Source organism: Petaurus breviceps, unplaced genomic scaffold (assembly GCF_028583685.1).
Source record: "Petaurus breviceps papuanus isolate PSGF00001 unplaced genomic scaffold, PetGlider_PUasm1.0 90903, whole genome shotgun sequence".
Taxonomy (NCBI): domain Eukaryota; kingdom Metazoa; phylum Chordata; class Mammalia; order Diprotodontia; family Petauridae; genus Petaurus; species Petaurus breviceps.
The window spans coordinates 965,401-980,762 of record NW_027187376.1 but is presented as its reverse complement, the minus strand read 5'-3'; the positions used below and the strand labels follow the sequence as shown (position 1 = coordinate 980,762).

Sequence of the window (15,362 nt, the reverse complement as noted above, 5' to 3'; positions counted from 1 at the left end):
TTCATTCATTCATTCACTCACTCATTGCTCAAAAAGCATTTAAGTGCCTACATAGTGCCACAAGCTGTGAATAAAGTGACAAAAAGGAAAACAATGTTTACCTTTGAGGGATTTACATTCTATTTCAAATGGGAAAAATAGATATACAAGTTAAGTAAATCAAAACCTACTCAAAGTGACATAGCAGGCAGGAGAAGGGCACTAGCAAATTCAAAGACTAAAATCGGCCTGCTATAGGAAAGACTCTTGTGCAGAGCCTTGAAGGAGGCTTGAGATTCTAAAAAGCAGAGAAGATGAACGAAGACAAAAGAGGAAGAGTCTGTACAAAGAGACACAAAGATAAGAACTAAAAATGTTTCATATGGGTAACAGCAAGTAAGTCAGTCTGGCTGGGGTGTAGAATGCATGAGAGAAGCATAGAAAAGGCAAAATGAAGCCGGATTGTGAAGGGCTTTAAATGCCAGAGTGGTTTATATTGTATTCTTGTGGCCATAGTGAGCCATTGCAATTTCTTACACATAGGAGTGACATGATCAGGCTTGTGGGTTAAGAATAACACCTTGGCAGTTGTGCAGACAATGGACTGCATGTAGTCATTCAAAGGATAACACAGTCATCCAGACAAGAGTTGATGGAATTCTAGACTAGGGTGGTCGTGGTGTGAACAGAGAAGAGGGGACAGATTCGAGAGCTGCTGTGGAGGTTACATCAACAAGATTTAGCAACTTATTGAATAGGACCATGAGGGAAAGTGAAGAATTGAGGATGTCTCTGAGAATGGGAACTTGGGTCACTGGGACTTTGGTGGTACCATTATCAGAAGTGAGAAAGTTCAGATGAGAGGCAGGGTTTGGAGGAAGTGATTAGTTTTGCATGGGATATTTTTATTTTGAAATGTCTATGCAACATCCAGTTGGAAATGTCTAATTGGAAGTTGGTAATATAGCATTGGAGTTCAGGAAAGACTAGGCCTGTGTGTATAGATCTGCATAGGGATGATCATTGAACCCATGAGAGCTGATGAAATTGCTGAAAAGGTATATACAGGGAGAAGGAGAAGGCCAAGGACAAAGCCCCAAGGAACATCCACAAATAAAGGGAGGTTCATAACTGATGATCCAACAGAAGAGACTGAGGAGAGGCCAGATGGGTAAGAGGGAAGCCAAGAGAGCAGTGTCATGAAAACCCATGGAGGAGAAGTAGCCAATGTCAAATACTGCATTTGATATTATACAGCAGGATGGGGGCTGAGAAAAGATCATCAGATCTGCCAACTAAGCCATCACTTGTAACCTTGAAAAGAGTTGTTTCAGTTGAGTGATGAAGTGAGAAATCAGAAACCAGATTGCAAAGAGGGTAAGAAATGAGAGGAGAGGAAGTGGGAGCAAATGGAGAGCATTATCCCCCTGGGTATTCAACAGCAAAAGGAAAGAGAAATATCAGATATAGGATAGTGTCTTTAGGGGATAGGAGGGTCAAGTAAAGGGTTTTTCTAAGGACAGGGAATCCTGAAAACGTTTCTAGGCAAGGGCAAAAATTCATAGATAATAAGAAATTGACGATGTGAACAAGGATGATGGATGAAGCAAGCTACCAGAGGAGATGGGATGGTATAGGATCTAGGGCACTAAAGGGGTTAGCCCTGATGAAAAAGGTTACCTCTCATCACAAACTGAATCAAAAAAGGAGAAAATTAAGGATGATGCCAAGAGGATTTGAGATATGGACAATGAGAAAAGAGGGACCTCATAAATAAAGCATGTGAATAAAGCCTGAGGCTAGGTTCCCTGCTGAGAGAAAGTAAAAAGTATCATCAAAGACAATTAGACTAATGTCACTGACAGGGATCACCAACATACACCTGAAAAGAGCATTATTTCTAGCATCAGAGGACCTGAATTTAAATTCCACTTCCTATACGACTTGTATCATCTGGGAAAAGTCATTTAACTTCTCTGGGCCTCAGTTTCCACAATTGTAAAATGAGAGGTTTGAAGTAGATGATGTCTGCAGATCCTTCCAATTCTAGGTCTAGGAACCTATGATTTCTGTGGTGAACTTAACCAGAGGAAATAAACTTTAAAGCAAGAAGGGTTCAGGTTAGACATCAGGAAGAATCATGATGGAAACTTCTAAGTAGGAGAGAGGCTACCTTTCCCAGACAGTATGTCTAGGGAAAGAGGGGCAAACCTGCTGAGAAGGTTGGATAGGTTGACCTCCCAGGCCAAGGCAGTGAGAAATTTACTGGTCCTAGTATATATGAGGGAGATCAGCCAGAGGCAGTCTGTGTCCTTTTTTTACCCCTTCCACTGCAGGTAACCTGAGAGATAGTTAGGCAATGGGCCTCCCCCAGGCAGGTGTATTCCTAAGAGTCTTTGGACCTTCTCCATTTGGCCAGAAGACTGTGATTGATGATGCCAGTGGTAGAGGAAGCAGCCAAATTTCTGTCCCACCCCTTTCCCTGGGCTTTTAATAAGCAAACAATCTTCCTCTAAAAGCCAAATTACTCAATTCCTATCAGTTCTAAATTAAATGCCTTTCTTGAGTCTATGGAAAGTTGACCTCGCCTAGGTGAGCATAGACCTATTTCATAAATCTAATGATAGAGCATTAAATTAGGGACATGACCACTAGAGGGAGGTATAGACCAACAATAACCTCTAGTCTTCCCCTGGTAGAACCTTAATTGCTTTTTGAAGGATCTTAAAGCATCTCAGAATCCCAATTTGTCTGAGACATTGGGAATTATCCCTTCCCTCTGTCTAAACTCCCTTATATCCTTTTTTAAGTCCCTAAAGCGAGATTCCTCAATCTCTCTCATTTGCCTATTCTCAAGGGACACTCTTCACTGTCAAAGGATTCTTCAGGGTGTCCAATCCCCATGCCTCCTGTGTGGTTTTCAGTCTATTCCTTCTTTATAAATTTCCCAGTAGAAGGGACTTCAGAGGTATTCTAGCCTGCTGGAGCTCTTATCCCTGAGGAGAATGAGGTCAACTCCTGAGCGATTAACCAGATGGAAGGGAAAAACCCTCCAGGGGAAAGAAGGGTCTACTTCCCTCCTAGTGGCCGTGAGGGTAATTGCAGGCTCTGTCAGGAGGTCCAAATTATAATAACGAAGAGTTCATAAGATGCCCTATCACATCAAGCAAAAACTCAGAAAGTAACCAAATCCAAAATTAAAATGAACACCAACACAGTAGAATCATCAGGATGTAGTAGTAAGAATGCTATACTACTGTCTCTTTGATAGTGTGCTTCCTTTAACAAATAACAAAAATATTCCAGATAACATGGTGTCAGCATCCAATATTCTTCTCCATTACAGCCAAAGCATATATCTTATCTTTCACATTTATGACAAGTGGTCATCTAGATTTCGCTTGGCTCTGCAGTGACAGGAAACTCACTACCTTCTACAGAAGTCATGTCTGTGTGGCTCTAATTTTTAAGATATTTCCCTTAGATTTCCCAAATCTGGCCTCTGTTGAATTGAACACAACTTTCCACCTGCACTTCTCAGTGAAGAGTTCTTTAAAAGCATGAGAAAGTGGAGGAAAACTAAGTTGACATACATTCAAACTATAAAATCTCCTTGACACTCTTATTTGTCTAGAAAGATCACCTATTTCTTTCCCTTTATTAGCCCCAGCCTTTCTGTAAAGTAGTCCTTTAAAGCTAGGTTGGTCCCCCCCCCCTAGGGGCACTATTCCTCTCCTAGCCTCATTCACTAGGACTAGCCCTTGGTCCTTGATGAAGTTCAACAGTTATATTTCCAATAAACCGTCAGCCTTTTTGGTAGCCAGATTGGGAATACTGTCTTCACCAAGAAGAGAAATGGAAATTGGGTTGGTGGGGGGTGGGAGGGCTAGTGCAGAAAACCACAGAAAGAACTAAAGTAAGACCAAAAAATAGATAAGGGGAAAGGGAACTCATGGGAAAAAAAGAGAGCTTTTTAAAAATTACTAACAGCTTTTGTTTTTTATTTCACTTACATTTTCCAACAAACCCTTTTCCAGAGAGCCATCCCTAATAACAAAGAATAAGTTTTTTAAAGCAGTTTAGGAAAACTGACCAATGCATTGAAAAAAATGATGTACACAATTCTCCACCATAACTACTTCACTCTGAAAAGAAATTGAGAAATATTTTCTTATATCTCTTCTGTAAAACCAGTCTTGGTCATTTTAATTTCACAGCATTAAATTTGTTGTTGTCATTCTTTCCGTGTACATCATTGTTGTCACTGTGTATGGTTTTTTTCCCTTAATTCTGCTTACTTTACGTTTCATCAGTTAATAAAGAAACTAACTTCTTAGGAATGAAAATGTGATTAATGCTCCTCCGTAATCCCGTATGTCTTCTTCTGATAGCTTTCATTTTGTTCCACTCATTATAGCACTTGCCATGCACAATATATCATGCTATGTACTGTACTAAATTGTGAATACAAAAATGAAAAAAAAATAGATGTTGTTCTGGCCTTTGAGGAGCTTATAGTCTTGTAGAGGAGATAAGACATGCATATAAACAACTAGAATACAATGAAGAAAATACAAAATTATTAAGGTGGCATGAGAGATGCAAGCAAGGAGAGATGACTTCTAGTTGGGGGTAGGGAACTGGAGAAAGTCAGGGTTATGTGGGCTCTAAGCTGAGGCTTAGATAAGAGTACTACAATAAGACAAAGTTAAGGAAATGGGAAGTGGTGGCCATGGAAGAATTAATTCCCTGAATGGGATTGGAGAGAGGGGATTGTGGATATTTATTATTGCATGGAAGTAGAAGAGGAAAGAGAGCATAGCAACTAGTGAAACTTACTTGGCTCAAATATAATGAAGGGAGTTACTGCAAAATAAAGTGACAAAGGATATTAAAGGGCCTTGACTGAGTGTCAAACTGAGGAATTTTTATTTTATTATATAGGCAACAATGAGTCACTGAAAATTTTTGAGCAAGGAAATAATATGGCCAGCTCTGTACCATCTGTATTTAATTAGTAAGACTGCTTTTATAGCTAAGGGAAGAGGGTATTGGAGAACGCCAATTCCCCTAACAAATAAATAGTCAGAGGATATGAGAAGTTTTTAAAAGAATTACAAACTACCAATGACCACATGAAAAATACTCCAAATCACAAATAATAAAAAAATTCAAGTTAAAACAACTATGAAATTTTACTTCATATCCAGAAAATTGGCAAAGATTAAAAAAAAACTAGTTGGGTTGGGGAGGCTATGAGAAGATAGGGATAGAAATACATTATATGTGGAGTTGTCAGTTTATCTAACTATTCTGAAAAACAAGTTGGAATCAAGATAGAAACTAACTAAACTGTTCACCCCCTGTGACCTAGTAATCTCATTCCTAGGCACATAGACCATAGAATTCAAAGACAAAAGAAAGACATATACCAAAGCATTCATAGCAACCCTCTTGGTGATAGCAAAGAACTGGAAACAGAGGGAGCATCCATCAGCTGGGGAATGGTTGAATAAGCTGTGCTGCATAAATATAATTCAATGCTATTATACCAAAAGAAATTACAAATATAAGGAATTCAGAGACTCATAGAGAAGACTCATATGAACTGATACAGACTAAAGTAAGCAGAACCAGGAGAACAATGTACACAAAGGTTACTGTAAGGTAAATGATAAAAACAGACAAAAAGGATTCTGCATTCTATGTATCTTTCATAATTCAGTGTGGTACCTGAGATACCCAAACATAACTCCCTTCTCAGCAGAGTTTGGGGATTAAAGAGATGGAATATGCCATCTGATATAATTAGATTTGGCTGGGGTGGGGGTTCCCTCTAACTGTTTGTTCTTCTTTTTACAAAGGAGGTTTTGGTGGTTAGGAGAAAGGAGGTAGTATAACCAGAATTGACTTTGATGTGAAAAGATCATCAATAAAACTTTTTAAGGTACTGGAGGACACAGTGGAGGCATGGAGTCCAGTTAGGAGTCAATTATACATTCCAGGAGAGATAGAATGAGGAAAGAAGGGCTGTCTCATCCTCTGAAACTAGAGTGAAGGGGTAGAGAATGGGAGGTGATCTAGAGAACTTTTGAAGTGTGGAGGAGGGAAGATGAGAGAGGACATTTGGCAAGACCACAATCTCATGAAAGCAGGAGGTAAAGTTGGCACCAAGGGAGAGGTAGGATGGGATTGGAAATGGAAGCCTGAGAAGAGAAGATGGAAGAGAATATGATGAATAAGGAATTAATAAGAGACAAATAAAAGGATTGATATGCAGCAGAGAGAACCAATTGCTATCTGCCTCTTTCTCCTTCCTTAATTGACAAGGAAGGGCTCCCCTTGAACACTGAACATACAAAGTCTGAAATCCTGATATACCTGGAGACCTTCCGTGGTGTCCTTGGGAACTTCTCTGGGTGTCAGATGTGACTTGGAAGTCACGTCTTGGGAACTTCTCTGGGCTTCAGATGTGACTGGGAATGGGAAGAAGGGAGGGAGGAAGACTAAGACATCTTCCAATGTACATGCCTGTCTGTTGGGCCGTTCTACCTGGAAATTAGGGAGAGCCTGAGCTGCCTGTCTTAGTGGGTAGAAAGCTGGTCTTTGGATGAGGAAGACCTGAGTTTAAATCCTGACTCAAACATTTATTAGTTGTATGACCCTAGGCAAATTCCTTAGTCTTTCTAAATCTCAATTTCCTCCTCTGTAAAATGGTAATAATAACAATAATTATCACATCTACATCGCAGTATTGTTGTGAGAAACAAATGAAATAAGGTCTGGAGAATGTTGTACAAACTTCAAGCCTTTACAGATATCAGCTATTACTTTTATGACCTATGGAAATCCTAACAAAGAAAAACTCAAGGGAATCTATATTTGCTTCCTTTTTTTCCCCCACCTTCCCCTACTTTTCCCAGCTATAGCAGAATCAAGCTAAGGTGCTGGTAAGTGAATAGACTTCTTGTGTCCCCAGGATCATTCTCCAAGAGGAGTCACATGTAGTGATGTGGCCAAAGGAATATTGGACTGAAAGTCAAATGGGCTAGGCTCTGGAGTCAGAGGATATGGGTTCCATTCTTGCCTTTGATGTTTAATACCTGTGTGGCCTCGGGCAAGTCATCTTTCCTCAGTTTTCTCATCAGTAAATGACAAGGTCTGCCAACAGTCTCCAAGATGCCTTCTAGCTCTAAATCAAAGATCCTATGCCCTGGGATTTAACCCCAGTTCCACTACTCACTACTTTACAGTGTGATCTTGGGTGAGTAATTTGCCTTCTCTGGGACTGGTTTTTTGTCGTGTGTTTTTTTTTAATTTCAGACGTGATCCATTCTATCTATCCTGTATTCCTAGGAAGGATGAAGCCCAGGGGAAAGAGCAATTAAGAGGCCTCTATCTGCCTCTTTCTCCTTCCTTTAATTGCTATGAGCTCAGGGTCTTCACCTCCCAGACTGATTTTTTTTACTAGATAAAAGAGGCCATTCTTTGTCTCATTTCTTACCTACCCTTAATCACTGAATGAGCATTGCCTCAGACAAACTGAGCCCTGTTAAAGACTTGAGCTTAAAAAAGCCATAATCTCCCACTGCATCTGGGGCTATCTCCTGTCATCCTGATCTATATCTTGCCAATGGACCCAGATGGCTCCAGAGGAGAAAGCAAGGCTCTGCTCAAGTCATTTCTCTTACACAGTAGAGGTGGAGAAATGGCCATTATCTAATTAATAGAGATAAAGATACATACTAGACCTTAGATTTCATTAGTATAGGGAAATTTAAGGGAAATAAACCCTCTCTACCAATGTTGGCAGGTACCTTCTCAGGAATTTATGGTCTTAGATCTGCCTGGAACACTGAGGAGGTTCAACAGCCAGTATGGGTTGAAACCTAGTTCTTCGGGACACTGAAGCTAGCTCTCTAACCATTCTGCAACACTGCCTTTCCTCTTTATAACAGCCCTTCAAAAATGCTTCTTTGATTCAGTCCCTTCTCTGTCTTTTCTTCTCTAAGCTAAATGAATTTCAGATTCCATTTTCTAGTCCTTCAATGGATCTCTATCACTTAAATTCAATTCACTTAAGTCATAACACCACCTTTCTGATGACGTGGTCCTCTTCAAGAACAAAGACCAAACAACAAAAATGGGCATCCCCTAAACACTGAACATAGGAAGTCTGATGTCCTGATGTCCCTGGGGACCTTCTGTGATACCCTCAGGAACCTCTCTGGTTTCAGATGTGGGAATGGGAAGAAAGGAAAGAGGTAGACTTAAGCATCTTCCAGCATACATGCCTGTCCACTGGACTGGGCTGGAAGAGAGAGACCCTGGCAGAAAAATGAGAGGTTTAGATCTTTGCTTTCTCTAAAGTGCCAGTCAGCTTTAACATTCTCATGAATCTGATTCTCTCTCCCTCACCTTCCAGACATCCCATTGCACTATTTGGAAAGTGTCCACCCCCTCCCCCAGTCCCTGTGGTCCCAATATCCTGAACAAGCCCCAAACCCCATATCTAAGATTGAATGTGTTTTTCAGATTGCTCAAGCGATAAGGTGGTCAATTCAGCATCTGACAGTGGGCCAGGTTGAGGTCTAACTCCCTGCCTGCCTTTGCCAGATTCCCCAGGGAATCTAGCCACTTTAGGGAGTCAACTAAATGGAGCAAGGGCAGGGGCACAGGGCTCAGACATCAGATATCCTACCCGATATCCCCAAATAGCCTTTAAATTTCCTAAACACCCAAAGCAGCTAGGCAGCCTGCCCCAAGCACTGTGGTCTGAAGTGGGCGCCGACTAGATGGATATCAGTTAGGGAGGTTGTTTTCTGCTACAACTTCTGGCTACTCAACTCTCCCCTAGAGTTTTCAAAAACTGGGTGAGGAAGGAAAGGAGGGAGCATGGGAGCCTAGAAGACTTTAGAACTTTCATCCATCTCCAAAGCCCAACCCTTAACAACTATAGCCAGTGTCTTAGATTATCAGTCGTGGTGGGAAAAGGGTAGAATCTCCTAGGGTCTATCTGCACCAATAGCATCTTCAGGCTAGGGTGCTAAGATGCCCTCAGTGTTCTTGCCCACTTAAATCCTGGGATGGAGAGCAAAATCCAATGAATGGCTCTATACTGAAAGGTCATGAGTCTAACGTCCCACCAAATGTAGACATCCCTGATCTAGGCTTTTCTGTCCTCTGCTTGAACACTTCCAGGAATGAGGAGCTCACTCCCTATAAAAGCAATCTATTGCATTTTTTAGATGGAGCTGATATATGCTTCCCTGTGACTATCAACCCTTGCCTCTAATTATCCCTCTGAAGCAACAGATTAAATACCTTCCTTCTTCTCATAGTCGAAGACCATGATTCTGTCCCCTTTGTCTTCTCTTTTCCACACCAAATACTCCTTGTTTATTCAATTGTGCCTCATGCGACACGATTTCCAGACACGTCACTAACCCTGTGGATACCGAGCCTAACACTGGGTGCACTTTTTTAGCAGACATCTGATGTACCTAGCTGACATCTCATGCACCTGGTCAGCTGAAACTCTCTACACCAGTGATGTCAAACTCAAACAGAAATGGGGACCACTATACATACATAAGGATCCCTGCAGGTTGCATATTGACTTAGACCTGCAAACCACTGGACCTCAGTTTCCTTATCTGTAAAACAAGGGAGTTGAACTTTATGAGCTCTGAGCTTATTTCTAGCTCTCTCTAATTCTATGATGCCCTTTCTTGGTCTCCTGAACTCCCTAAAAAGGCAATGGAGCCCAGCATAAAGAACCCAGACCATGAAGACCTGATGTCAACTCCTGATCTTCCTCTCTGTGGGACCTTGGGCAAGTCACTTAATGTCTCTTCATCTGTAAAACTGGGGGTGGGAGGAGGGATGGATTAGAAGGTTTCTGGGGTCTCTTTCACTTCTGAGTCATACAATCCTAACACATTGCTGGGAGATAGTTGTTGACTTGAATTAAATGGAACTGCATCCCACACCAGCACCACCCTCATTCATGTGTATCAGCAAGGCATACTTGCGTGTTGTCCATACCAGTAACAAGGCCAAAGACACTTGAGCCATATCCAACAGAGTTCTAGGAACCTAAAAAAAATTCAGGTCATCCCCCAAGCACAAACACAGACCCCTCTTCCCCATCATGGTCCTAGAACTCCATTCCAAGCAATGAGCCCAGACAAGAAACTGGATTTTTTTTTAACTTTATCATTTATAAAGCCATACAATGGGTTGCAAGGAAACAAAGGCCGCTGTACAGAGTGGGAGGAGAGCATCCGTGTACAAGACATTCATACCTGGGATGAGTAACATAAGTCAGATTTTATACAAGGTGGCAAAAGTTATGGGCACAACGATACAAAATATAAAGTATATTTCCATCTATATAAATACATAGCTGGGGGGGGAACAGGAAAGGATAGGGTTATTATATTTTTTCTGGGGGAGGGCTAGTGGGGGGAGGGATTTCTTACATTTGCTTTCAACGACATTTGAGACAGGAGGAGGGGGAAACAAAAACATAAACATCTGTGCACTTATACACTAACATACACACACACACACACACACACAGGTTTCAAACTACTTAACACTGATTAGAAAATTAATTTGGTACATCCTCCCAACAAGATTCAGGCTGCTAGGAACAGCACAGGAATGGGAAGAAAAGAAAGCCTTCCCACACTTCCCATTCTCTAGGAAATGGGGCTTAGGGGAGAGCAGAACAACCCCAGGACCCTCATTCTACCTCATGATTTTCTCCATCAATCAAACAAAACCAAGACTGAGCCTAAAACCAACTAGGTGACCCTCTGGGCCTCACCTCCCAATTCCTTTTGCCTGAAGGTGATTTCGTACCAGACTTTCCATTGCCTCCTGCAATTCTTAACCCATCCCCATACACATAAGCACACCAGTTCCCTAACATAATAGGTACCACACACCCACATACACATGTAGACTCACACCCACCTTTCCTATGTTATGGAAGGAAACTCCAGAGTCTCAGCAGATGAAGGGTCTCAGCCTGGGATGTGCCAGGGACAGGGCTAAAAGTCAAGAGCCCTGCCTTCTACCCAGTGTTACTGGAACTGGGGAAGGCAAAGCAGAGAGGAGACCAGGACCAACACAGATAGAGATGATGATCATCGGTTGGGCAGCCTAGACCAGATTCTCCTCCTATATCAATCCTTCCTCTGGGCCAATGAAGGGAAACTGACCTCTCAGTCCAGTTCCAGTCAGATCAAAGTGACTGGAATTTCCTACACTCATCTTTTCCTGAGAGCCATTATAGCAATTTTTTCTCTGATGGGGTTCTCTCTCACACATAAACACACACATCCACCTCTTCTCCTGTCTGGGACTCTGACCTGCCCATAGATTCCACTTTCAATGATGGTAGACATGGCCATTATTCCCCACAAATTTTTTCTGTCCACCCAAGGGATTTGCCCAGATTTAGATGTGGGATTGGAGAGACTTCTCCAAGAGGCTAACATATGGCCTTTCTTCCTAGGGGGTGACAAATTGGGGAGAAGGCCCTTTTTTCAATGCACATACCACTTATAATGCAAAAGGAAAACACAAGCTAGGCAGAACAAAGATAACAGTGTCCAGGTAATGGTGATAAAGAGATTCTGGTCAGGGAGAGGGGTGGCATTTGAAGCTGGTCAAACAACAGGTTTGCTCCCCATTCACCTAAACTCTCAGCATCAACTGACATTTTCTTTTTCTTCATCATCCCATGTGTAAAGAAGCTCCCAAAATCCTACACTGAGCTTCACTTGTTGTCAAGAATTCCTTTGCCTCTCCTCTCTCCCTTGGGAATGCTCTTACTACATCCTCATCCTGTCTTGAAAACCTAAGAGTTTTCATCCTGACTTTGAATGGTGCTAGGCAGGAGAAGGCCAAGGGTGTGTGTAGAGGGAGTAGGGACAAATCAGTTACTACTATCACTCTGAGACTTGAGTGATATCCTTCTCTCCTCTGTCAACTATTTTCAGGCCTGTCCCCTCTTTCCTGATCTCAGCCTGGCTTTAAAATGGAATGATCCAACATTCCCAAGTGAATCAACAAACAGACATCAACAACATACAACATAAATCAACAGCAAAGTGGGTTGGAAGAGGGAAGAAGGTATGAAGATACAGTCATTTACAAAAAAAAATTAAAAGTGCTTTCTTTTTAAAGGAAATCTTTGGCAAGAATATATTGCAGTGCTCTGTGTCTGTGTGTGTGTGTGTGTGTGAATACAATCTCTGACACCTCATTCCACATGGTCTTACCCTACCAGCACCTTACCCAAAGATGGTGCCCACTCCAAGATTTAAACACAATTCTCTTCCCCTTTAGATCCCCTGGAAAGTCAAAACTATTGACTGCAGGTACCTCTAAACATGTCCAGATTAGGAACATTAGGGTCTAGGAAGTTGGTTCTTCTTAGAGTGGTCTTGGCTGGCATGAGGGAACAGTTTGCTTCAAACTTTAAACAGAGTGCCCTCAAAAATAGGGTCATCAGGGTTGACCTGAAACAAGACTAGGAAATAAGACAGCCAATGGGTACAAGGTGAGAGAGAAGTGAATGTGAAGGCTGATCCCAGATCTTAGCCAAGAGCCCTGGAGCTGGGTGATGAGGGGGTCTGGCAATTCATCTGATATGAAGCAGTGATGAAGGATCCCTGACAAGTAGCCCAGAATTCTTCAGGTTGAGCAGTGGTAAAATGAAAGTGGAAAACTCTTGACTTGACAAAGAGCAAAATATATGTCTTTCCCTTTTTGGGCACAGGGCTAGGGTTGATGGGGAAGTAAAGAAAAGGTTTAACAAAATTCAGGTGTCCAGCTTGAATTTCTTAAAAGGAAGGGGACTTTTGACCAACTTCAGTCACAAAGACTCATGGTCTTACTTACCAATGGGGAGCAGGTGATGGGGAGGGTGGTTCAACCCTGCTCCCTACCTTCTACAAACCATTCTCATTTCCAACTCCCTGAAACAGCATTGCCATGCACTTACAGTATTTTGGAGGGGAAAATATGAAGATACACAAGTAATAATACACACACCATCCATATTCTCCACACACATCCCAAAACCTCAGCCTCCATGCAAGCACACACGCAAAGGGCCTTTGGCAATGGGGTTCAGCTCCTCACATCAAGGGTGCTCCAGGAGCTGCTGAGCCTTGGGCTGAAAGGGAAACTTAAGGGGCTAATGGTGAAAGGAACGGATATATATACACAACCTTACCCTGGGATGAACCCATTCAACTTCCCCACCCCCTACCTCAAGAATATAATGAAGAACAAGGTTGGCAGGAGGTGGTTCAAAGATAATTCAAATTAAGGTCTCTTATCTCTCCGGCTTTAGTTATACATACAAGAGTCCATACAGGGAGGGGTGGGATACAGTATATACCCAGAGAGGTGATAAAGCAAAATGGAAAAAAATAAATATTTCTTGTCAATTTACCTTTTTTTCCTTTTCTTAAACTTGATTAGCTTACAGTATTCCATCAGTATATCTCATGTATATATTATATATATTTATATATCAGTACAATGCCACTCACTAGGGAACCCAAGTGGGCTTGGGGAGCCAAAGCATTGGAAAACAATGAGTTCTTGTTTCTGGTTTGGATTTCCTCAGAAGTATGGGGCTTTCACAGCGAGACCCTGGGTTCCTAGGTGTATTTTCATGCCTTTTACCCCATATGGCTTGGGTTCTTTTGGAGATACAAGGTAGAGGGAAATAGGGACTTTGGCATCGTAAAGTAATCTACCCAGTGAACATGCAGGTGGGTTGTCTACCCTGGAAAGGTGACCAAGCCTGAGGCTCAACATGGTCTGGCCTAGCCAGGATGGTGACAGACATCTGTTCTCCAGGGAGGCCAAGCCTGCATGTGACAGAGAAAGCCAAACACTTCTAAAGCACTTGTGGAAAGAAGGACAAAGGTTGAGTCTTCCCCCTTGGACTTCCTGAAGGCAAAATTGGGCAGACCTTTCTGAAGAAGAGGATTCTTAGCTTCCATTATGGCAGGATGGCTAAATCCCTATGATCCCAAAGGGCATCATCTTGTGAGCAAGTCTAAGAAACTAGATCCAGGGAAAGGTTCAGGATACAAGGCACAAAGAGTGGGGTAGGAGATATCAGGGGCAGCAGTTAGTCCTAGGGAGAATGGGAGGGACATGTCTTGCCCCACATGTCTACAGGACCATGGGTCAGGGCTCAGCATCCCCTGCCTCTCCTCCTGTCCAGTTCTCCCGATTCTCTCCAGGCCCTCCTGAAGGTGTTGGGCTTGCACATCTCCCCCGAACCAAAGTTCCCCAGCCTCAAGGCCATCACAAAGCAAGGGTGTTGGCTTGTATGGGGAAATCCTTAGTGCAGTGCTCGTAAGTGGCAGATATCTGCTTCCTGTTGTGTGTCTGAGGAGGAGAACGAAGAACCATCCAAAGGTTGCCAGAGTTGATTAGATGGGATGAAAGAAGGTCCCAAGCTGACATCCACAATCCAGGGTGATTCTGAGTAAGGAGATAGACACCCTCCCTACTATATTCCTGGTCCTACAGCGACCCCAGGAGATGGTAGAAATCATCTTTGGGGAGGAAGGACAACTTCATGCGCATATTATCTATATAGCTGAATTTGGAATTATATCTCTAATACACGCAGGTACTTAATACATATGCATAGCCATTGCAGAACAGAGACCTTAGTATATCTTGGGGTAGGTGACACTTATTAAAGGAAAAAAATGGTTGTCTTAGATTTCCCTCCTATTTTGTTTGATAAATACACCTCATGGGTGCCCAAAGGAGGACTCTCAGCTGTGATTTTTTCCTGCAAGTTTGTTAAATTAGGGAGATTGGGATCTACTTTAGCCATGGTCCTAAAAGAAAATCCCAGAGGGGATTTGCCACTTTGTACCTTCCCCCCCCCCTTGGGGTAGGAAAGAGGTCACATAGTCTTGGTTAGTTGAGCATTTTGGGTATTAGGTTGTCATTTTCTTTTTTTTTTTAAGTTTCCACTCATCCAATAGGCTCTATGTTGTTCTTCCCTCCTTTTTTTCCTCTCTCCTCCTCTCTGAATTCACTTTCCTCTTCCCGCACTGCACTTTCCTCTCTCCTTCTCCAAAAATCAGCCCCACACATTCCTTCTGGATTCAAGGGTCCCCTTCCCCATGTGCCCCAAGCCCAGATGCCCTGGCCCCTGGCAGGTTCATCTCTTCTGGCCAGCGCTGAGCATGACCTTGGAAACAAAGTTGACAATGGCCGCAGCAGGTTGGTTGGGATCTAGCTCCGCAAAGAGGTGACAGGCGTTGTCCGTGGTGCTGCCTTGCTTCCTGGCCACAAAACCGAAGAGCCTACAGATGCGGGGG

At 42.6% G+C, this 15,362-nt stretch overlaps 1 protein-coding gene across 13 annotated transcripts in view; it reads right to left on the bottom strand.

The window, feature by feature from the left end:
* Positions 1 to 10,177: 10,177 nt before the first annotated feature.
* Positions 10,178 to 15,362, bottom strand: part of TNS1 (tensin 1) — a 262,454-nt gene continuing 257,269 nt past the window's right edge. For all 13 annotated transcript variants that reach the window (XM_069075165.1, XM_069075166.1, XM_069075167.1 and 10 more), the window contains one exon: positions 10,178 to 15,347. In XM_069075165.1, coding sequence (XP_068931266.1) covers positions 15,203 to 15,347 — 145 coding nt within the window. In that variant the 3' untranslated portion in view covers positions 10,178 to 15,202. The remainder of the gene's footprint in view (positions 15,348 to 15,362) is intronic.